The sequence below is a fragment of the Chrysemys picta genome, chromosome 17 (assembly GCF_011386835.1).
Source record: "Chrysemys picta bellii isolate R12L10 chromosome 17, ASM1138683v2, whole genome shotgun sequence".
Taxonomy (NCBI): Eukaryota; Metazoa; Chordata; order Testudines; family Emydidae; genus Chrysemys; species Chrysemys picta.
The window spans coordinates 8,641,562-8,665,097 of NC_088807.1; the positions used below are offsets into that span (position 1 = coordinate 8,641,562).

The window sequence follows — 23,536 nt, forward strand, 5'->3', positions numbered from 1 at the left end:
GGGTTCAATATCTAGATGTTCCTTTCCAGCAATACAACACAGATCCGGCTTCAGCACCCAACCAGTAACCTGGGACAAGTACACATCCACCCCATGGGTGCTTCTACAGGGGAAAGCTTCCCCTCTTGCAAGCACAGAGTCTCAGCACAGAAAAGAAACTTTTTTATAAAAGGAGGGAAGGCCCCCGACATTAACTTGGGAAAATGCCACAAATAGGATTTATAAACATAACACCATGAGCAAAACACCTCCCCCAGAGTACGTTGGGCAGTGTCTTTTACCTCAGGTTCTTGAGTCCAGCAACCAAAAATTCCTTTAAGGTGCCGCTCTCTTCTTCCTCCACTGCACTGCACTTGCAGTGGTTGTTGTCCTTGGTTAGTGAAGACCCAGAGTTCAGAGGTGCAGCTGTGTGAGTTTAGCTCCCACCAATGGGGGCAGGGAGGAGAGCGCCTGGCTCGCTCTGCTGTCTGGGTGCTTGCTCTGGTGGCAGCTGCCCTGCCAGCCACTCACCACTCTGCTCGCACTCACCTTCTACTGCCCCTACTGTACCCTCTGCAGGTCGCTCTCTTCAGTCTCCACCCAGCTCTCAGTGACAGTCACCTCTTAGTGGGGAAACCTCAGTACCGAAGCAGGCTGGGCAAAAACACTGTCTCACAGCAGGTGATTTCAGCTCTAGTGATCACTTGAACCAAAAAGACTCATAATGGAGCCTTAATTAACTCTATCTTTGAAGAGTGGTGAGGGGTAAATTAAGATTAAGATTAGGTGAGGGGCCTAGACCTCTTACACAGTACGCACACACCTCAGCAGGAACATCCATCTCCACCTCCTCTCATTCGTGATAGGGGGTCTGGTGTCTGAGCCCCCTGGTTAGTGAGTTCAGTTCAGTTGTGGGTGACCCACTCAGTCAGGGCAGGCTAAGCACAGTTCTGCTGCCCTTTACTCAGACAATCAGGACAACAACATTTCACTACCCTTGCATTGAAGTACTACAGTGATTTGTAACCCAGTACCAGCCAACAAAGCTCTGTCTGCTGGATACCTAGGCAGAGTGGGTGTGTTCTTGTAAACACAATCTGGTCCTGAAGCCTTTTCTAAGGGGGATGGACTCTGGGTGACGTTTTCAGGGAGCTATGGAGCCAACACATGTAAATTCGATGCTGATGTCAGGCCAAGGCAACAACTAATGACACGGGTGACTGTGTTCAGCTCCCAGTCACCAAGATGTTAATGCCAGCATCTGCCCCACAGCACTGCACAGTATCGCACTGGAGCGAATACCAGCGCCAGGAGTGAGGGTGTAAATCTGCTCCCCAGGAGGTTCCTGCCAGCCGTGCGGGGGGTGATCTTTTTAAGTGCTGTAGTGGGAGCAGTAGGTCAGACTGCAGTACAGTCTGCCTAATTTGATGACAGCCTAACTAGGTGAGAGCTGGCTGGGAGGGGAGTGGACAAACTTCAACATTGCCCAATGTTCAGGTTGGTCAGTGGTGGGGAGCTCTTGACAGGAAGTGGCAGAGACCGATCAGATTCGTCTGCAGGAGGCACTAAGTTCCCCAGCCACATGAGAGATCAAATGCACAGGAACCTCCCTGAGTGTTTATTCTCTTGGGTGTTTGCAGACGCTGGCATCTCAGAAGTGGCTCAGCTCCGACTGGTGAACAGCAGGAGTCGCTGCGCTGGGAGGGTCGAGGTGCTTCACAACCAGCTGTGGGGAACCGTGTGTGATGACAGCTGGGACTTACAGGATGCCGGAGTTGTGTGCAGGCAGCTGGGCTGTGGGACGGTGTTATCAGCCCAAAGAAGGGCTCGATTTGGGCAAGGGTCTGACCTTATCTGGCTGGATGACGTGAACTGCACAGGGACAGAAGTTGCCCTCTCCGATTGCAGGGCTCGGCCTTGGGGAGTGAATAACTGTACCCACGGAGAAGATGCCGGTGTTGTGTGCTCAGGTAACTTGCATCCATCAAATCACTGTGGGTGGTGCAGGGATCGGGCTGGGAAGCTTTCAGCACAGACCCAGCTCTCCTGTCTGAGTCTGCGCTGACCCCAGTGCCCCAGCATGGTGCTAAGGGCGTGTATTGCAGGTAGGGGGGTGTCAGTTGGGGGCGCTCTCCGTTTGCAGTTGTGCTGGCCCTAATACCACAGTGTGGTGCCATGGGCCTCTAGCATGAGGAAGCCTTGTCTGTTCCCGCTGGCGGCAGGTCCCCGCCTTCCTCGGCCACAGGCCACACAAGCCATTCCCTCTAGGTCTTGTGGAGGGGGTGGCAATATGCACACTTCACCCCTGAGCCCTCCGAGTGTCCTCCTGCAGCACCTAGTCCGTGTCTCCCGGGGCATTCACACCAGTCACAGATCTACTGCTCCCAAAGGACCACGTTCCCAAGGTGACCAGCTCCACCTCCGATCTCTGCCCCAATCAACACACAGCTCCAGATTCCTTCACAGTCACACCAAGGAGAAGTGATTTCACAGAGTGTAGAGATTCGAGGGGTAGCAAGGAGAGGGGTTGGAAAGAAATGGTTCCATGGCCAATAAAATCATACCACGCTGACTAGAGCGTAGACTCATTAAACAAGATACTTTTCTGTCTGGTTGACCAACGCTCACCCGTGCAGTCCTTCCAGGGTTTTACTCCAGGCTTGGCTGTGATCTCCTTTTCCTGAGACAAATGCTGTCAGTTGCCTCCTGGGTGAAAGGGAGCTCTTGTCCCCTCTCCTCTTTCTTTATAGGTACAGACCACTGTGTGACGGGTGGGATCACAGAAACCCCCTTGGGAGCTGCCACCCGATGTGCAAAGACTACCCCTGCTTCTGTTTTCCCTGCCAGCTCAGGACTCCAGCACCCTGTCTTGCTGAGCCAGACACTCCCGTCTGGCTCCAACACAGACCCAGGGTCTGAATCACTTGTCCCAAAGCTGCAAGTTACCTGAAAACAGCGTACAGAAGTGCGCTTGTCTTTAGCACTCAGATGCCCAACTCCCAATGGAGTCTAAACCCAAATAAATCCGTTTTACCCTGCATAAAGCTTATGCAGGGCAAACTCATAAATTGTTCGCCCTCTATAACACTGATAGAGAGATACGCACAGTTGTTTGCTCCCCCAGGTATTAATACATACTCTGAGTAAATTATACTAAATAAAAAGTGATTTTATTAAATACAGACAGTAGGATTTAAGTGGTTCAAAGTAGTAACAGACAGAACAAAGTAAGTCACCAAGCAAAATAAAATAAAATGCGCAAATCTATGCCTAATCAAACTAAATACAGATAATCTCACCCTCAGATGTTTCAGTAAGCTTTTCTCAGACTGGACACCTTCCAGGCCTGGGCACAATTCTTTCCCCTGGTACAGCTCTTGTTGCAGCTCAGGTGGTAGCTAGGGGATTCTTCATGATGGCTTCTCCCTTTCTCTCTTCTCTTCCCCCCCTTTATATATCTTGTGCATAAGGCGGGAACTCTTTGTCTCTCTGGGTTTCCACCCCCCCTCACTGGAAAAGCACCAAGTTAAAGATGGATTCCAGTTCAGGTGACATGATCACATGTCACTGCAAGACTTCATTACTCACTTGCCAGCACACACATATACAGGAAGACTCACAGGTAAATACAGCCATCTGCAGACAATGGGAGTCATCAAGATTCCAAACCATCATTAATGGCCCACACTTTACACAATTACAATAGGCCCTCAGAGTTACATTTTATATTTCTAGTTTTAGATACAAGAGTGGTACATTTATACAAATCAGATGATCATACTCAGTAGATTATAAGCTTTGTAATGATACCTTACAAGAGACCTTTTGCATGAGGCATATCCCAGTTACGTTACATTCACTTATTACCGTATTTTCTCTAAAACTATCTCAGTTACATTATATTGGCTTATTAGTTTTTATAAAACCATATAGACTGCACAACGTCACACACTGTTTCTTCCCAGAGGTGGTCTCTGTTCAGAGACCTGTGCTGAGGGTCCTTTGTCTTTGTAAATTCTCAGGCCCCCACTGGGCCCAGGCAGTGAATATAGCCTGTCTCCACGGCTGTGTTGTATGTGCTGATTGGCTCTATGGAAGGGATTGCCATGGTGCAGGTGAAAAGCTTCACTTCAACACTTCTAGAGCATCACCTTCTATATTTTACATCTCTCTTCAACTATGTCCCATAGAAACATCTTGCTCCCATTAGATGGTCCAGCAAGCTGCTGGCTTTTGGTAGAGACCTCACATACCACCTTTGGTGAACTATTGTGCATATATCTCACCCAGGGGATCCTTGTATAACTCTAGGCATCCCTGTGCCCTCTGCCAGTTGGCGTTGTGAAGCAAGGAGATTCTTTCCCCCAAGAATCAGGCAGCACAGACAATACTGAAGAGGTTTATTCACAGCACCGAAAAGACTCATAAATAGATTCAAAAGTATGATGTTACAGTGAGCAGTTATATAAATTTTCTTATTATTCCATTTGCATTTATTGTGTACTTACAAAGAGAAACATTGTTTCAGCAAAAGAGAGGGAGGGAAAGAACACTTAACATGATAATGACAGGAACAGAACATACGCATAGAAACCATCCTGATTACATCAATTATTTATGACTACCCTGAAGGGGAAGGGGTGGGGTGGGATGGGGATAGGGATGAATGTTCACAGATATCTGGAGAGCAGCGGAGGGTTGTACTGGTCTTCCTTACTGAGAGGCCAAGTTACAGGGTGGACATCTGACCATTTAAGTTATCAAGTGTTTACAGCTGTCATTGTCCTTGGGCCTGCTTGTTAGTTACCTGGGTTTCTGCCTCAGCTGCTAACTGAATTTTTAACTCTTGCCTAACAGCGTCTACTTATCTCTGGGCCAGACTCCTCTGTGGCACAATGGGATCTGGGTAACTGCAGCTTCCACTGGTCGGATTTGGTGTCAACGGAGCCTGCAGCCGCTCACTCAAACTAAAAATCCAGGGCCAATTTCTCAAGAGTCTGGTTCCTAATCACTGTGTAACGGCGGATTTGCATTTCAGGGAATTAGTCCTGAAGTTGTAACTTCCCCAGGAGCTGGACACAGGAGACACAATTCTTCCTCACTTCTGGCCCTACACAGCTTACATATTTCCCTGTCCTGTTTCTCAGCTGCCCTGTCCTACCCCAGAAGTGGCTGCATGTCAGTGGGGGGAGTCTTCTTCTTTGTTTCTAAGTAGCAGCCGTGTTAGTCTGTATCCGCAAAAAGAACAGGAGTATTGTGGCACCTTAGAGACTAACAAATTTATTTCAGCATAAGCTTTTGTGGGCTACAGCTCACTTCTTCGGATTGTCACAAGTCGATATCTATGTAACCCTTCTGCTAGTGGCATCGGAAGCGACCATGGCCGGGTTCAATATCTAGGGGTTCCTTTCCAGCAATATAAAACAGATCCGGCTTGAGCACCCACCCAGTAACCTGGGACAAGTACACATCCACCCCATGGGTGCTTCTACGAGGCAAAGCTTCCTCTCTTGTAAGCACAGAGTATTTTTTAATAAAAGGAGGGTAGTCCCCCGGCATTAACTTGGGGAAAAGCAACAAACAGGTTTTATAAACATAAAACCATGAGCAAAACACCTCCCCCAGAGTATTTTGGTCAGTGTCTTTTGCCTCAGGTTCTTGAGTCCAGCAACCAAAAGTTCCTTTAAAGTGCCGCTCCCTTCTCCCTCCACCACACCTCACTCATAGTGGTTGTCCTTGGTTAGTAAAGACCCAGAGTTCAGAGGTGCACCTATTTGAGTTCAGCTCCCACCATGGGGGCTGGGAGGAGAGTGCCTGGCTCGCCTTGCTGTCTGGGTTCTTGCTCTGGTGGCAGCTGCCCTGCCAGTCACTCACCACTCGGCTCGCCCTCACCTTCTGCTGCCCCCGGCCTTTCTACTGTGAGCTCTGTAGGTCGCTCTCTTGAGGCTCCACCCAGCTCTCAGTGACTGTCAGCTCTTAGTGAGGAAACCTCAGTGCTGAAGCAGGCTGAGCAGAAACACTGTCTCACAGCAGGTGATTTCAGCTCTAGTGATCACTGAAACCAAAAAGACTCCTAATGGAGCCTTAATTAGCTCTATCTTTGAAGAGTGGTGAGGGGCAGATTAAACCATTTCTAGACATCTTACACAGAGCCCACACCCCTCAGCAGAAGCACCCATCTCCACCCCCTCTCACTCTTGATAGGAGTCTGGTGTCTGTCTACCCGTCAGAGTTGGCAGCAACAAGGGCCGGGTTCAGTATCTAGGGGTTCCATTTCAATAACACAACACAAAACCGGCTCAAGCCCCCACCCAGCAACCTGGGACAATTACATACCATCCCCCTGGGTGTCTCTAAGAGGCAATGCTTCCCCTCTTGCAAGCACAGAGTCTGAGTGTAGCAAAAGCCTTTTAATAAAGGAGGGAAACATTATCCTGCATTATGTTGGGGGAAACTCCAGTAACAAAATTCCTAACACAAACCATGAGCAAAAAACCCACTCCCAAGTAAGGTTGGCAGTCTCCTTTTCCCCTCAGGATCTTAAGTCCAGCAAACCAACAGTTATCCCTCCCACAGTTTCTGACCTTGGTCAGTGCAGCCCCAGAGTGGTTCGTGAGTCCCGCAACCCAACAGCCACCCCTCCCACAGTTTTCGTCCTTGGTCAGTGCAGCTCCCCAGAGTTCAGAAGTTCATCTGCAGAGTTTACTTCCCCTTGCGTTGGTGGAAGTGGGGGTAGAATGGAGGGGCATCTTGCATGCTCTGCTGCTCGGGTTGACGGCCGATTGCCATGCCTTTCTGTGGGGTTTTCCTGCAATCTTCACCGCCAGCTGCTCCGCTTCACCAACCGCCCTGCTATCCGCTCCAGCAGCCGCACCTCTCCACTATCCGCTCCACTCCGCCAGCCACCCTGCTATCTGTGCCACCAGCTGCGCCTCTCCTCTAGCCAGCCTGCTAGCCACTTGCCAACTTCTCTTCAGGCCCCCCACTTAACCCAGCTCTCAGTGACTACAGCTCTTAGTGATTTTAGCTGGTAATAGGGGAGCCTCAGTACTGGTGCACCACTAGCCCAAATTAGGTTGAATGCTTAGACCCAGGTATCAGTGATTTCAGCTCTGTAGCACGTAAGAAGACTTCTAATGAAGCCAAAATTAGCGTTGTTGTTACACAAAGGAGAGAGAAGAAGTAAGAGTAGTGTTCAGGACCCTCAGATGGGGCCCACACTACCAGATACACATATCTATCACAACCTTTCTCAATTCACTGGGTTTTGGAACCCATGTCCCTTGCCTAGCGAGTGCAAATCAGTTGAGGGCGAGTCCCTCCATCATACAACCCCAAGTCCAGTTCTACTGTCCTTGATTCACATAACCTGAATAACAACACTTCATTACTCCTGCCCCAATAACAAAGAGACTGGGGATCCCACAGCAGCCAAAGTGACCATTTGAGCAAGAAGTCCCATCATGCTAGGCAAGGGTGGGTGTGCCCTGAAGTCCTCACCACCAGATGTCAGGGTAGAGCCCATTCTGACTCTGTTTACATCTGAGCCCCCTGATTAGTGAGTTAAGTTCAGTTGTGGGTGACCCCATTAGTCAGAGCAGGCTAAGCACATTGCTGCTGCCCTTTACTCAGACAATCAGGACAACAACATTTCACTACCCCTGCATTCAAGTACTACAGTGATTGCAACCCAGCATCAGCCAACACAGCTCTGTCTGCTGGATACATAGGCAGAGTTGCTGTGTTTTGTAAATACTATCTGCTCCTGAAGCCTTTTCCCCTCCCCAGCTCATCACTAGCTGTCAGGGGAGAGCTGTCAGTGTGATGGTTTCAGGGAGCTATGGAGCCAACACATGTAAATTCGATGCTGATGTCAGGCTAAGGCAACCGCTAATGACATGGGTGATTGTGTTCAGCTCCCAGTCACCAAGATGCTTATCCCAGTATCTGCCCTGCAGCACTGCACAGTATCGCACTGGAGCAAATACAAGCACCAGGAGTGAGGGTGTAAATCTGCTCCCCAGGAGGTTCCTGCCAGCAGTGCGGGGGGTGATCTTTATAAGTGCTCTAATGGGAGCAGTAGGTCAGAGTGCCGTCCAGTCTGCCTAACTAGGTGACAGCCTAACTAGGTGACAGCTGGCTGGGAGGGGAGTGGACAAACATCATCATTGCCCAAGTTATTAGCCTGGTCAGTGGTGGGAAGCCCTTGATTGGCAGTGGTTGTGCGCAGAGACCGGTCAGATCCGTCGGCGGGAGGTGCTACGTTCCCCAGTGACATGAGAGATCAGATGCACAGGAACTTCCCTGAGTGTTTATTGCCTTGGGTGTCTGCAGACTCTGGCATATCAGAAGTGGCTCAGCTCCGACTGGTGAACAGCCCAAGTCGCTGCGCTGGGAGAGTCGAGGTGCTTCACAACCAGAAGTGGGGAACCGTGTGTGATGACAGCTGGGACTTACAGGATGCCGGAGTCGTGTGCAGGCAGCTGGGCTGTGGGACAGCGTTATCAGCCCCAGGTGGGGCTCGCTTTGGGCAAGGATCTGACCGTATCTGGCTGGATGACATCAACTGCACAGGGACAGAAGGTGCCCTCTCCGATTGCAGGGCTCGGCCTTGGGGAGAGAATAACTGTAACCACAGAAAAGATGCTGGTGTTGTGTGCTCAGGTAACTTGCATCCATCACGTCACTGTGGGTGGTGCAGGGATCGGGCTGGGAATCTGTCAGGAGAGACCCAGCTCGCCTGTCTGAGTCAGTGCTGACCCAAGTGCCCCAGCATGGTGGTAAGGCCCTGTACTGTAAGGAGCCATTTTGGGTTCACAGTAAGTGTCTCTCCTCCCATGGTATCAGTGCTGACCCCATTTCCCCACACAGTTCTACATGCCTGTGCTGCAGGGAACGGGATGGGGGCCCAGTAGGGGGTGCTCTCCCCTCTAAGTCAGTGCTGGACCAGTGCCCCAGCACTCCACTTAGGGTCTGTGCTGCAGGGAGCGGTACGTGTTCCTCTGTGAGAGACCCTCCCAGCTACAGCACAATGGGGCACTGGGTAACTGTAGATCCCATTTGTGTGACTTCGGGTTGAATGGATCCTGCAGCCACTCATGGATATCTTTATGATGTGTGGGGTTCCTATCTATGTCACTCTGGGTGATTTACATCTCAGCTAATTACACATAAAGTTGTAATATACCCCACTGTTGTGACTGGAGACAGGGTTCTTCCTAACTACCTCTCCTACACAGCTTATGAGTTTGTGTGGCCTGTCTCTCTGTTCCACTCCACAGGGTGTCTGCATGGTAGTGGTGGGGAGTAGGGCTGTCAAGTTATTAAAAAGATAATCATGATTAATTGTGAGATAAAAGCATTATCATTATTAATTGTACAATTAATCGCATCTTTACAGAATAATAGAATACTATTTATTTCAATTTTACGAGATGTTTTCTACATTTTCAAATATATTGCTTTCAATTATAACAAAGAATAGAAAGTGTACAGTGCTCACTTTATATTTATTTTTGATTACACATATTTGCACTGTAAAAAAGAAACAAAACAAATATTATTTTCAGTTCACCTCATACAAGTACTGTAGTGCAATCTCTTTATCAGGAATGTTGAACTTAAAAATGTAGAATGATTTACAAATAATAACCGTAATCAAAAATAAAACAATGTAAAATTTTAGATCCTACAAGTCCACTCAGTCCTACATCTCATTCAGCCAATCGCTCAGACAGAGAAATTAGTTTACCTTTGCTGCCTGCTTCCTGTTTACAATGTTACCTGAAAGTGAGAACAGGCATTCACATGGCACTGTTGTAGCTGGTGTAGCAAAATATTTATGTGCCAGATGCGGTAAAAATTCATTTGTCCCTTCACGCTTCGACCACCATTCCAGAGAACATGCGTCCATGCTGATGATGGGTTCTGCTCACTAACGATCCAAAGCAGCGCAGACCGACAAATGTTCATTTTCATCATCTGAGTCAGATGCCAACAGTAGAAGGTTGATTTTCTTTTTTAGTGGTTCAGGTTCTGTAGTTTCCACATTGGAGTGTTGCTCTTTTAAGACTTCTGAAAGCATGCTCCACACCTCATCCCTCTCAGATTTTGAAATGCACTTCAGATTTTTAAACCTTGGGTTGAGTGCTGTAACTAGCTTTAGAAATCTCACATTGGTTCTGTGACGTTCCCCTCTGGTGTTATCTGGACTGGTGATCTGCTAGGTCACTCCAATCCTTGACTGTGGGAGCCAGCCTTTCCCTGCTCTGCTGTGAGAACCCCCACTCCTGGGCTGTTCACACACAGCCTCTGACATGTAAGCTGCTCCTTGGATTGTGCAACCAAATGACACTAGCCAATATTGCCAGTCCCAGACACAACCTGAGGAACCTCCTTCTTGCACTCTCCAGTTATGCCTGCTTGACGCTGCAGGCTTATATGAGTTCATCAATTTAACAAAGAAATTGGGATGTACCAGGCTTGTTATCCCAAGGGGAGTCTCTGACATGCTTCAAACCAAACACGCTGCTTCAGGTTGAACAAACAAACTGAGTTATTAACTATGAAGATAGATTTTAAGTGATTATAAGTCAAAACAGAACAAGTCATATTTTGTCAGATTAAATGAAAGCAAAACACAATAAAATCTGTTTTTTCCATCACTTCGCCAACAGGAAAGCTCTATAAATCGGTGTTTCTGACCTTAATTGAAATGCCCGTTTATAGTCCGGTTGGCATGGTGCCGGCAGGGTGCTGGGGTGCAGGAGTGAGTGTGGAGCGCAGGCTTTGGAGGGGTCTTAGTACGCGGGAGGGGGTGCGATGTGTAAGATCCATGGGCAGCTCACCTTGGATGACTCCCCGTAAGTGGCGACCTGTCCTGAGCTCTGGCTACTCCTAAGCAGAGGCACGCCAGTGGCTCTGCATTTTTCCTCCCCATGCCGGCTGCACAGCTCCTATTGACTGGCAACCATGGCCAATGGGAGCTGCGGGGGTGGCACGTGCTGGCGGATATAGTGCACCAAGCCACCTGCCGCGCCTCCACCTAGGAGGAGCCGGGACATGTTGCTGCTTTTGGGGAGCCACCTGAGGTGAGTGCCTGCGCTTGATACCATGCCCCAACTGCCTGCCCCGAGCCCCTTCCTGCACCCAAACGTCCTCTCAGAGCCCCTCGTGTGCCCCAACTCCCAGCCCCACACTCCCTCCCACACCCAAACTCCCTCCCTCTTAGTTAACCAGCATTTTTCATTTACCGGCACCCCCCGTTTCCCCAACATGCCGGATAAAACAACTTCAACTGTAATAATATAAAGTGAGAACTATACACATTGTATTCTGTGTTGTAATTAAAATCAATATATTTGAAAACATAGAAAATATGCAAAATATTTAATAAATTGCAATTGATATTCTATTGTTTAACAGTGCGATTAAAACTGCAATTAGTGATCAATTTTTTTAATCATGATCTTTTTTTTGAGTTAATCGTGTAAGTTAACCGTGATTAATTGACAGGGCGTGAACTCCTAACAGGCTGTTGTAGAGGCTGTTGAAACCCATCAGTGGGAGTTGCTATGTTCTTCTTTGCATGATTTCTCATGTTCATACCAATAGGTGTGCGCGCATGCACAATCATCGGAAGGTTTTTCCCTAGTGGTACCCATCGGGTTGGCTGTGGAAACCCCTGGAGGGGCGTCTTCATAGTGGTGTATATAGTTCCCTGCAGACCTGCCATGTGCTCAGTTCCTTCTTAGTGCCAGTGACTGTCGTTGGATCAGCTGAATCTCTTGCATTCGCAAGTGCCTACCTAGTGGTTAGGGTGACCAGATGTCCCAATTTTATAGGGACAGTCCCGATTTTGGGGTCTTTTTCTTATACAGGCTCCTATTATCCCCCTCCCCGTCCCGATTTTTCACACTTGCTGTCTGGACACCCTACTAGTGGTTCCCTTTTCTTAGTTGTAGATAGTTAATAGTTAGTTATATAGTAGTTTCTAATAATTTGGGCTCACTTTGGGGGGCTTTCCCCCCACCCCAGTTTCCCCAGGCACCTGGGTATGCCTCGGTCACAGGGGTTAAAGGAGTGCGAGAGGTGTGCGAAACCTATGCCCACAAGCGATCCACACGCTCCTTGTCTCAAGTGCCTCGGAGACGGTATCAGACAGACAAGTGCCCAATTTGCAGGAGCTTCAGACCCAGGACTAAGAGAGACCGGGACTATCATTGAAAGCTCCTCCTGCTGGAATCGGCTCTCCGCACCCAGCCGGCACTGGAAATGGCACCGCATCATTGGTGCGCAGCCCCCCGGCCTTGGTGTTGGATGTCCTGGCAGCAGGAAAGGACTCCTCCAAGGAGCACCAGCACTGCTGCCCTGCTCGTAAGGCCAGTGCTACCAGGCGGCATCCTGGAGTCGGACCCGATGGTGGACATCCTTTCCCTGGACTGTCCATCTAGGGTGCCCTTGCCCCTGATAAGAACGATCCAGCATACTACTAGGATGCTCTGGCAGATTCCGGCCTCAATACCACCCACTGCTAAAGGGGTGGAGAGATGCTATTTTTTGCCAAAGAAAGGGTACAAATACCTTTTCACCCACCCCCAACTGGGGATTCTGGTGATCTTTGCGGCAAATCATAAGGAGCGACAGGGGCAGCCAGGTCCCACCCCAAAGTCACAGGATGCTAAGAAGCTGGACATTTTCGGCCGAAAGGTCTACTCGACCGGGGGGCTCCAGCTTCGAGTGGCCAACCAGCAAGCGGTACTCAGCTGCTTCCAATTCCTGGAGCTTGTTAGCAAAATTCCAGGCGTTACTCCCAGCTGACTCTCACAAGGAGTTTAGCACGTGCCTCGAGGAGGGCAGAGTGGTCTTGAGAACATCCCTCCAGGCCATGTTAGACGAGGCAGACTCAGCGGCTTGGACTATGGCCACCGCTATTACAAGGAGGTGCAGTGTGTGGCTGAAAGTGTCTGGGATACCACGTGAAGTCGAGAACACGATCCAGGACCTCCTCTTTAACCGTGCAGCCCTGTTTGCCCAAAATATGGATTCTTGCCTGCACAACCTTAAGGACTCGAAGTGACTTTAAAACCTTTGGGGATCCACACCCCTGCACCCCAAAGAAAGCCATTTAAGCCTCAGCCCCCATGTCACTTCTACTCTGGGCCAAGGCCAGAGTTTGGCCAAACAGCCCCCAGGCCCGAAGCCAAACTTTTGAAGATGCACCCGAGGACGGAGCATCAGTATTGAATTTGGATCCTTACCCGCCCTTTGTGAATTGATTCTCCCGCTTCTACCGTGCATGGTCCCAGATCACTTCAGATCACTGGGTCCTGAGCACGGTACGGATGGGATATTTTATCCAATTCTGTTCCCTCCCGCCCTCCCACCCCCTTTCCCCGTTTCTCTTCAGGGACCCTTGTCATGAACTACTCCTCTTGCAGGAGGTGCAATCGCTCCTTGCTCTAGGGGCAATAGAGGAGGTTCCTCAGGAGTTCAGGGGCAAGAGGTTCTACTCCCACTATTTCCTCATCCCCAAGGCCAAGGGTGGGCTCCGGCCTATCCTGGATCTGTGAGACCTCAACACATTCATGAGGAAAGTGAAGTTTCACATGGTCTCTCTGGCTCCCATCATTCCTTCCCTGGATCCGGGGGACTGGTACGCCGCACTCGACTTGAAAGATGTGTACTTTCATATCTCCATTATCCTGGCCCACAGACATTTTCTTTGATTTGTGGTCAGTGGCCAGCACTACCAGTTCAGAGTGGTCCTGTTTGGGCTCTTGGCGGCCCCCCGGGTATTCACAAAGTGTATGGCAATCATTGCAGCCTTCCTCCACAAACGGCAGATGCAAGTATTCTCTTACCTGGACGACTCGCTTATCACGGCCGAGTCGCAAGCACAGGCTGCAGAGCATGTGTCTCTGGCTTGGGCCACATTCCACAGGCTGGGCCTCATATTGAATGTGCCCAAATCCACACCAGCCCCTACGCAGAGAATAGAATTCATAGGAGCTCTCTTGGGCTCAACACAGGCCAGGGCGTTCCTGACCAAGCACTTCCAAGTGCGCTTCCAAGCACTCATGGACATTATCGAAAACCTTCACCGATTCCGCACAACCATGGCCAGAAATTGCATGAAACTGTTGGGGCATACGGCGGCCTGCACATACATGATCAAGAACACCAGGTTACGCCTTCGCTCCCTCCAGCTGTGGTTGGCACGAGTACACGGGCCAAGCAGGGACCCAATGGACAGGATACTTACCCTCCCCACTCTCATTCTTGAGTCTCTCCACTGGTGGCTGCAGCCACAAGTGGTCTGTGCGGGAGTACCCTTTGCCAAACCTCAACCTACGCTATCGCTAGTCACGGACGCCTAGGCGCTCAGTTGGGGAGCGCACCTGGGCAATATCAGAACCCAAGGCCTATGGTCCCACGCAGAACTATCGCTGCATATCAATGTAAGGGAGCTGAGGGCGGTTCGTCTGGCATGCCAAGAGTTCCAGACCCGCCTTCAGGGTGCATGTGTGTTGGTGCTGACAGACAACACTGCAGCGATGCTCTATATAAACAAATAGGGTAGTGCTTTGAACTCTCTCCGAGCTAGGAAGCCCTCGAGCTGTGGGACTTTTGCATGGCTCACTCGATACACCTAGAGGTGTTGCATCTTCCGGGAGCAGAAAACAAGCTAGCCGATTGCCTCAGCCGCTCGTTTCACAGTCACCTCAGGCCAGACATCGCACACTCCATTTTTCATAGACCTCTACGAGCTGTGGAGCAACAGGAAGTGCCAGCGATTCTGCTCTTTCCTGAACCACAGCCCAGGCTGCATCACAGACGCCTTTCACCTTTCATGGACAAGTCACCTGCTGTACAGAGTCCTCCTTAAGACTTGCTGGGACAGAGCTTCAATTATCCTCATAGCGCCAGCGTGGCCCCTGCTGATGAACCTCTCAGTGGACAGACTAGTAGCCCTTCCTGTGTGCCTGAGCCTCATCACACAGGACCACAGACACCTACAACACCCCAACCTGGAGTTCCTCCACCTCATGGCATGGAAATTCTATGGCTAAACCCTCTTGAGCTTCAGTGTTCAGACCCAGTGAGGGAGGTCCTGCTGGGAAGTAGGCAACCCTCCACTCATGACACGTACCTGGCAAAATGGATGTTCTTCTCCATCTGGTCTCTTCAGAGGAGCACTGCACCACAGCTAGCTCCAGTTCCCCTTGTTTTGGACTACCTGTTATACCTCCAGCTGCAGGGGTTGGCAATATTATCTCATAGGGTACACCTGGCTGCCATTTCGGCCTTCCACCTGCAGGCAGCGGGGAGGTCAGTCTTCAGTAATCCCATGGTGGGCTGGTTTCTCAAGGCCTTGGACAGAGTTTATACCCAGGTACAATGGCCCATTCCCCAGTGGGACTTCAACCTGGTCCTGTCCACACTCATGGGGCCCCGTTTCAAGCCCATGACGACCTGCCCTCTGTCCTACGTTTCCTGGAAGGTGGCCTTTCTGGTGGCCATAACCTCGGCCAGAAGGGTATCCCAACTCCGAGCGCTGACTTTCGAGCCCCCCTATATGGTCTTTTATAAAGACAAGGTGCAGCTACGCCCTCACCCTGCGTTTCTGCCAAAGTTAGTCTCCCAGTTTCATGTGAACCAGGACATATTTTTACCTGTGTTCTTTCCTAAGCCACATATCAGTAACAGAGGGCGCATGTTCCATTCTCTGGCCGTCAGGCATCCCCTAGCATTCTATACTGAGCACACAAAGCGATTTCGTAAGTCACCACAGTTCTTTATTGCAATCGCAGAAAGGATGAAGGGGCTTCTGATCTCGTCCCAGCGCATTTCATCATGGATCACGTCCTGTATCAGGACTTGCTACGACCTGAATAAAATTCCAGCCCCTTCGCTTATGGTGCACTCTACGAGAGCGCAGACATCGTCCACAGCATTCCTGGTACAGGTCCCTATCAAGGAAATATGCAAGGCAGCAATGTGGTCCTCTGTCCACACCTTCACGTCACATTACACCATTACCCAACAGGCAAGGGACGATGCAGCCTTTGGCAGAGCAGTCCTGCATTCCTCAACCAGGTGAACTCCAACCCCTCCCCAAGGAAAACTGCTTGGGAGTCACCTATTGGAATGCACATGAACAATCACTTGAAGAGAAAAACGGTTATCTAACTCTCGTAACTGTTGTTCTTCAAAATGTGTTGCTCATGTCCATTCCAAAACCATCTGCCTTCCCTCTGTTGGAGTATTCCGGCAAGAAGGAACTGAGCAGGCAGCGGGTCTGCTGGGATCTATATACACCGCCATGAATGTGCCACTCCAGGGGTCTCCACAGCCTACCCGACGGGTACTGCTAGGGGAAAAAACCTCGGGGATAAAATCATATCACACTGACTAGAGCCTAGCCTCATTGAACAAGATACTTTTCTGTCTGGTAGAGCAACGCTTACGCCACAGTCCTTCCAGGGTTTTAGTCCAGGCTTGGCTGTGATCTCCTCTTCCTGAGACAAACACTGTCAGCCGCCTCCTGGGTGAAAGGGAGCTCTTGTCCCTTCTCCTCTTTCTTTGTAGGCACAGACCATTGTCTCTTCCCAGAGGAGGTCCCTCTTTAGAGACTTGTGTTGAGGTTCCTCTGTCTTTGTAAATTCTCAGGCTCCCACTGGGCCCAGACAGTGAATATAGCCTGTCTCCACGGCTGTGCTTCCTTCTATGTGCTGATTGGCTCAGCCGAAGGGATTGCCATGGCGCAGGTGACAAGCTTCACTTCAACACCTCATATTCTACGTTTTACATCTCTCTTCAACTATGTCCCATACAAACATCTTCCCCGGTTAGTTTGACAAGCAGTCTACTGGCTCTTGGCAGAGACCTCACAACCCACCTTTGGTGAACTATTGTGCATATAGCTCACCCAGGTGATCCCCGTATAACTCTAGGCATTCCTGTGCCCTCTGCCAGTTGGCGTCTATTTCTAGGCCAGACTCCTCTGTGGCACAATGGGGACCTGGGTAACTGCAGCGTCCACTGGCTGGATTTGGTGTCAATGGAGTCTGCAGCCGCTCATTCAAACTAAAAATCCAGGGCCAATTTCTCAAGAGTCCGGTTCCCAATCACTGTGTTCCGGCGGATTTGCATTTCAGGGAATTAGTCCTGAAATTGTAACTTCCCCAAGAGCTGGACACAAGAGAGACAATTATTCCTCACTTCCTGTACTACACAGCCTACATATTTCCCTGTCCTGTTTCTCAGCTGCCCTGTCCTACCCCAGAAGTGGCTGCATGTCAGTGGGAGGAGTCTTCTTCTTTTGTGTATGTCACAAGTTGATATCTATGTAACCCTTCTGCCAGTGGTGTTGGAAGTGACCAGGGCCGGTGTCAATAACTAGAGGTTCCTTTTCAGCAATATAACACAGATCCAGCTTGAGCATCCACCCAATAACCTGATACAATTACACAAAATCCACTGGGTGTTTCTACGAGGCAAAGTTTCCCCTCTTGGAAGCACAGAATCTCAGTGCAGAAAAGGAACTTATTAATAAAAGGAGGAAAGGGCCCCAACATTAACTTGGGAAAATGCCAGAAACAGGATTTATAAACATAAAACCATGAGCAAATCACCTCCCCAAGAGAATGTTGGTCAGTGTCTTTTGCCTCAGGTTCTTGAGTCCAGCAACTAAATTTCCTTTAAGGTGCCCGTCCCTTCTTTCTCCACCGCACCCCACTCACAGTGATTGTCCTTTGTTAGTGAAGACCCAGAGTTCAGAGGTGCACCTGTGTGAGTTTAGCTCCCACAATGGGGGCGGGGAGGAGAGCGCCTGGCTTGGTCTGCTGTCTGGGTGCTTGCTCTGGTGGCAACTGCCCTGCCAGCCACTCACCACTCTGCTCGCCCTCACCTTCTGCTGCCCCCGGCCTCTCTACTGTGACCTCTACAGGTCTCTCTCTTGAGGCTCCACCCAGCTCTGAGAGACTGTCAGCTTTTAGAGGGGAAATCTCACTCACAGCAGGTGATTTCAACTCTAGTGATCACTTAAACCAAAATGACTCCTAATGGAGCCTTCATTAACTCTATCTTTGAAGAGTGGTGAGGGGCAGATTAAATGATGCCTAGACCTCTTACACAGTACGCACACACCTCAGCAGGAACACCCTCTCCACCTCCTCTCATTCTTGATAGGGGTCTGGTGTCTGAGCCCCCTGGTTAGTGAGTTCCGTTCAGTTCAGAGTGACCACCTCAGTCAGGGCAGGCTCAGCACAGTTCTGCTGCCTTTTACTCACGACAACTACATTTTACTACCCCTGCATTGAAGTACTACAGTGATTTGTAACCCAGCACCAGCCAACACAGCTCTGTCTGCTGGATACCTGGGCAGAGTGAATGTGTTCTTGAAGCCTTTTCCCCTCCCCAGCTCATCACTAGCTGTCAGGGGAGAACTCATTCCAAACTTGCTTACCTCTACCTCAGGTGTGGGCAAACTTTTTGGTCCGAGGGCCAATCTGGGTGGCTCAGGGAAGGGGGTTGGGGTGTAGGAGGTGGTGTAGAGTGTGGGAGGGATCTTAGAGTAGGGGGTTGGGGTGCAGGAAGGGTGTGGGGTGTGACAGGGCTTAGAGCAGGGGTTCAGAGAGCAGGAGGCGTGCGAGGTGCGGCATGAGGCGCTACAGGTGAGGGCAGCGCGTGGAGCCATCTGTTCCCCACCCTGCCCCAAGGGGCTGCAGGGACGTGGTGCCGACCACTTCCGGGAGTGGTGCGGGGCCAATGGCGCCAAAGGGGTGGTAATCCTATGGACCAGATCCAAAGCCGAGACAGGTCGGATCCAACCTGCGGGCCGTAGTTTTCCCACCCCTGCCATCTGACTGTGAATTCTCAAGTTCCAGACTTCTAACGGGGCTCTCCTCCACCATGTGTGACTGTCTGTATTGCTGCCCCACAGGCACACTGAGAAGATCAGGCTAAGCCAAATTTTTGCACTGCAGCAATTCCTCTGGCCAGTCTAGTCAGGGGCCCATTAACCCTCATCCAAGATCTACATCCCAGGTTGTAAATGGGCAGATACAAGTTAGGGCTTCTGAAAATGCATCAGCACGCCAGTCTCTGTATCCCAAAGTTCCTGCCCCTCTGTGAGGACACAGGTGTCAGCCCAGCTATGTAATCATTCATCTGAGACTGTTACTGGGCTGGCAGCACTAGACACGAGTGCAGCAATGTTACCAAGTCAGTCCTGGCAAGTCAGGAAGACCCGCGGGGACAAGTGTTTGTTTCAGGAGGGAGTCATTCTGCTTGAAGGAAGTGTGCATTGCCTCTGAATGGGCAGTTCTAGGGGGATGGACACTGGGTGATGTTTTCAGGGAGCGATGGAATTCGATGCTGATGTCAGGCTAAGGCAACCATTAATGACACGGGTGACTGTGCTGAGCTCACAATCACCAAGATGCTTATCCCAGCATCTGCCCCACAGTACTGCACAGTATCACACTGGAGCGAATACCAGCGCCAGGAGTGAGGGTGTAAATCTGCTCCCCAGGAGGTTCCTGCCAGCAGTGCGGGGCGTGATCTTTTTAAGTGCTGTAGTGGGAGCAGTGGGTCAGACTGCCGTCCAGTCTGCCTAATTAGGTGACATCCTAGCTAGGTGAGAGCTGGCTGGGAGGGCAGTGGACAAACTTCAACATTGCCCAAGTGATTAGCCTGGTCAGTGGTGGGCAGACTCTGAAAGGCAGTTGCTCTGTGCAGAGACTGGACAGAGGTACTACGTTCCCAAGCGACACGAGAGATCAGATGCACAGGAACCTCCCTGAGTGTTTATTCCCTTGGGTGTTTGCAGATGCTGGCATCTCAGAAGTGGCTCAGATCCAACTGGTGAATGGCCCGAGTCGCTGCGCTGGGAGGGTCGAGGTGCTTCACAACCAGCAGTGGGGAACCGTGTGTGATGACAGCTGGGACTTACAGGATGCTCGAGTCATATGCAGGCAGCTGGGCTGTGGGACGGCGTTATCAGCCCCAGGAGGGGCTCGATTTGGGCGAGGGTTAGATCATATCTGGCTGGATGATGTCAACTGCACAGGAACAGAAGTTGCCCTCTCCGACTGCAGGGCTCGGCCTTGGGGAGAGAATAACTGTACCCATGGAGAAGATGCCGGTGTTGTGTGCTCAGGTAACTTGCATCCATCATGTCACTGTGGGTGGTGCAGGGATCAAGCTGGAAAGCTTTCAGCACAGACCCAGCTCTCCTGTCTGAGTCAGCGCTGACCCCAGTGCCCCAGCATGGCGCTAAGGGCCTGTACTGTAGGGAGCTGTTTCGGGGTCACAGTAAGTGTCGCTTTTCCCATGGTATCAGTGCTCACTCCATTTCCCCCCCACAGTTCTATGTGCCTGTGCTGCAGGGAGCAGGATGGGGCTCAGTAGGGGGTGCTCTCCCCTCAAAGTCAGGGGTGGGCCAGTGCCCCAGCACAACACTTAGTGTCTGTATTGCAGGGAGCAGTACATGTGCCTCTGTGAGAGACTCTCTCGGCTACAGCACAATGGGGTGTGGGTAACCATACATACCTTTTGTGGTATTTGGGGTTGAATGGATCGTGCAGCCACTCAAGGATCCCTTTATGAAGTGTGGGGTTCCTGTCCATGTAACTCCGGGTGATTTACATCTTAGCTAATTACCCCTGGACCTATAAAATGCTCCACTGTTGTGACGGGAAACAGGGTTCTTCCTCACTTCCTCTCCTACATGGCTTATCAGTTTCTGTACCCTGTCTCTCATCTACCCTGTTCCATGCTACAGGTGGCTGCATGGTAGTGGTGGGGAGTAGGGCTGTGAAGTTATTAAAAAGTTAATCATGATTAATTGTGAGATTAAAAAAATAAACTTGATTAATCGCATAATTTATTGCACCTTTACACAATAATAGAGTACCATATATTTCATTTTTTGGGATGTTTCCTAAATTTTCATATACATTTATTTCAATTCCAACACAGAATTCAAACTGTACAGTGCTCACTTTATATTTATTTTTGATTACACGTATTTGCACTGTAAAAAGGCAACAAAACAAATATTATTTTCAGTTCACTTCATACAAGTACTGTAGTGCAATCTCTTTATCAGGAAAGTTGAGCTTACAAATGTAGAATTATTTATAAATAATAACTACAATCAAAGATAAAACAATGTAAAATTTTAGATCCTACAAGTCCATTCTGTCCTACAGCTTGTTCATCCAGTCTCTCAGACAGACAAATTTATAAACAAGATGCAAGCAGCATTATCTCCTGCAAAGGTAAACAATGTTACCTGAAAGTGAGAGCATGCATTCACATGGCACTTTTGTAGCTGGTGTAGCAAAGTATTTATGTGCCAGATGTGATAAAAATGCATATGTCCCTTCATGCTTCAATTACCATTCCAGAGAACATGCGTCCATGCTGATGATGGGTTCTGCCCGATAACGATCCAAGCAGTGCAGACCAACAAATGTCCATTTTCATCATCTGAGTCAGATGCCAGGAGCGGAAGGTTGATTTTCTTTTTTGGTGGTTCAGGTTCTGTAGTTTCCGCATTGGAGTGTTGCTCTTTTAAGACTTCTGAAAGCATGCTCCATACCTTGTCCCTCTCAGATTTTGGAAGCAACTTCAGATTCTTAAATCTTGGGGCGAGTGCTGTACCTAGCTTTAGAAATCTCACTTTCATACTGTATTGTTCCCCTCTGGTGTTACCTTTGCTGATCTGCTAGGTCACTCCAATCCCTGACTCGAGGAGCCAGCCTTACCCTGCTCTGCTGTGCAAACCCCCACTCCTGGGCTTTTCACACACAGCCTCTGACATGTAACCTGCTCCTTGGATTGTGCAACCGAATGACACTAGCCAATATCGCGGGTCCCAGACAGAACCCTAGAAACCTCTGTCTTGCAGTATCCAGTTATCCCTGCTGGATGCTGCAAGCTTATCTAAGTTCATCAATTTAACAAAGAAATTGATATGTACCAGTCTTGTTATCCCAAGGGGAGTCTCTGACACGCTTCATACCAAACATACTGTTTCAGCTAGAACAAACTAACTGAATTATTAACTATGAAGATAGATTTTAAGTGGTTATAAGTCAAACATAGCAAGTCACATTTTGTCAAATGAAATAAAAGCAAAACACATTCTAAGCTGATCTTAATACTTTTAATGCCCTTTGAAACTTAGATGCTTCTTATCACCGGCTAGCTTTTTGCTCTTCAGCCAGGCTCTCCCCTTTAATCAGTACTTCAGTTGCTTCGTGTGATGTCTATAGATGTAGGTGGAAGAGAGAGGAAAAGCATGGCAAACGTTTCTCCCTTTCATCATGTTTTTTCTTCCTTCTTTGCTTTGCCCCACCCTCTTTAGTGTCAGGTGAGCATTACCTCACTGCAGTCCCAAACTGACCTTAGGAAGGGGAGTCCAACAGATCCTTTTGATGCTGCCTAGGCCAGCATTCTTTGTTCCTGTGAGGCTGGGCTGGATTTGTCCCATACATGCCTTGAGAGTTTTTGCCTGTGCTTATTATAAAGCATGAGGATACATTTTCAACCTCATAACTTTATACATGAAATTATAACCTCTAACATTGCTATAACATTACTGCAACAACAATTACTATAACATCACTATAACAACAAAGCTCAGTGTATTATGAGCCTTCCAAAGACAGCCGACATGACAAACTTTGTATTGGATACCACACAATCATTTTATAAGGATGAACATGGGGGAGCTGGGTGATTCCCTGAGGTACAGAGAGTCACAGGTACCTTCTTTGCGTTTTGTGAAATTTGCAGTGAAAGTGTTCTTAAAATGAACAACATGTGATGAGTCATCATCCAAGTCTACTGTAAGATGAAAGATATGGCAGAATGCATGTAAAATACATAGCAGGAGATACGCAATTCTCCCCCAAGGATTTCAGTCACAAATTAAATTAACACATCCCTTTTTTAACGAGCATCATCAGCATGGTAGCATGTCATCTGGAATGGTGGCTGAAGCATGTAGGGGCATGTAAATGTTTAGCATATCTGGCACATAAATACCTTGCAGTGCCATCTACAAAAGTGCCAGTCGAACGCCTCTTCTCACTTTTGGGTGACATTGCAAATAAGAAGCAGGCAGCGTTATCTCCTGTAAATGTAAACAAACTTGTTTGTCTGAGCGATTGGCTGAACAAGAAGTAAGACTGAGAGGATGTTTAGCCTCTAAATTTTCCATTGTTGGTTTTTTTGCGTGCATTTAAGTACCAAAAAAAATCAACATTTGTAAGTTGCACTTTCACAATAAAGAGATTGCACTACAGAACTTGTATGAGGTGAATTGCAAAATACTATTTCTTTTACCATTTTTACAGTGCAAATATAGTAAAAATTGTTTTTTTCCAGCACTTCACCAACAGGAAATCTCTATAAATTGGCATTTCGGATCTTCATTGAAATTCCGGTTTATAGTCCGGTTGGCGCGGGGCCGGCAGGGTGCTGGGGAACAGAAGGGGGTTTGGATTGCAGGTTCTGGGAGGGACTTTGGGTGTGGGAGGGG

General features: G+C 49.2%; 1 protein-coding gene across 1 annotated transcript in view; it reads left to right on the forward strand.

Annotated features, from left to right (window-relative positions):
- The window catches only part of LOC135976406 (deleted in malignant brain tumors 1 protein-like), a 69,657-nt gene that overhangs the window by 25,886 nt on the left and 20,235 nt on the right, over positions 1-23,536 (forward strand). The window contains exons 3-5 of the mRNA XM_065571828.1: positions 1,620-1,949; positions 8,314-8,643; positions 19,814-20,143. Coding sequence (XP_065427900.1) covers positions 1,620-1,949; positions 8,314-8,643; positions 19,814-20,143 — 990 coding nt within the window. The remainder of the gene's footprint in view (positions 1-1,619; positions 1,950-8,313; positions 8,644-19,813; positions 20,144-23,536) is intronic.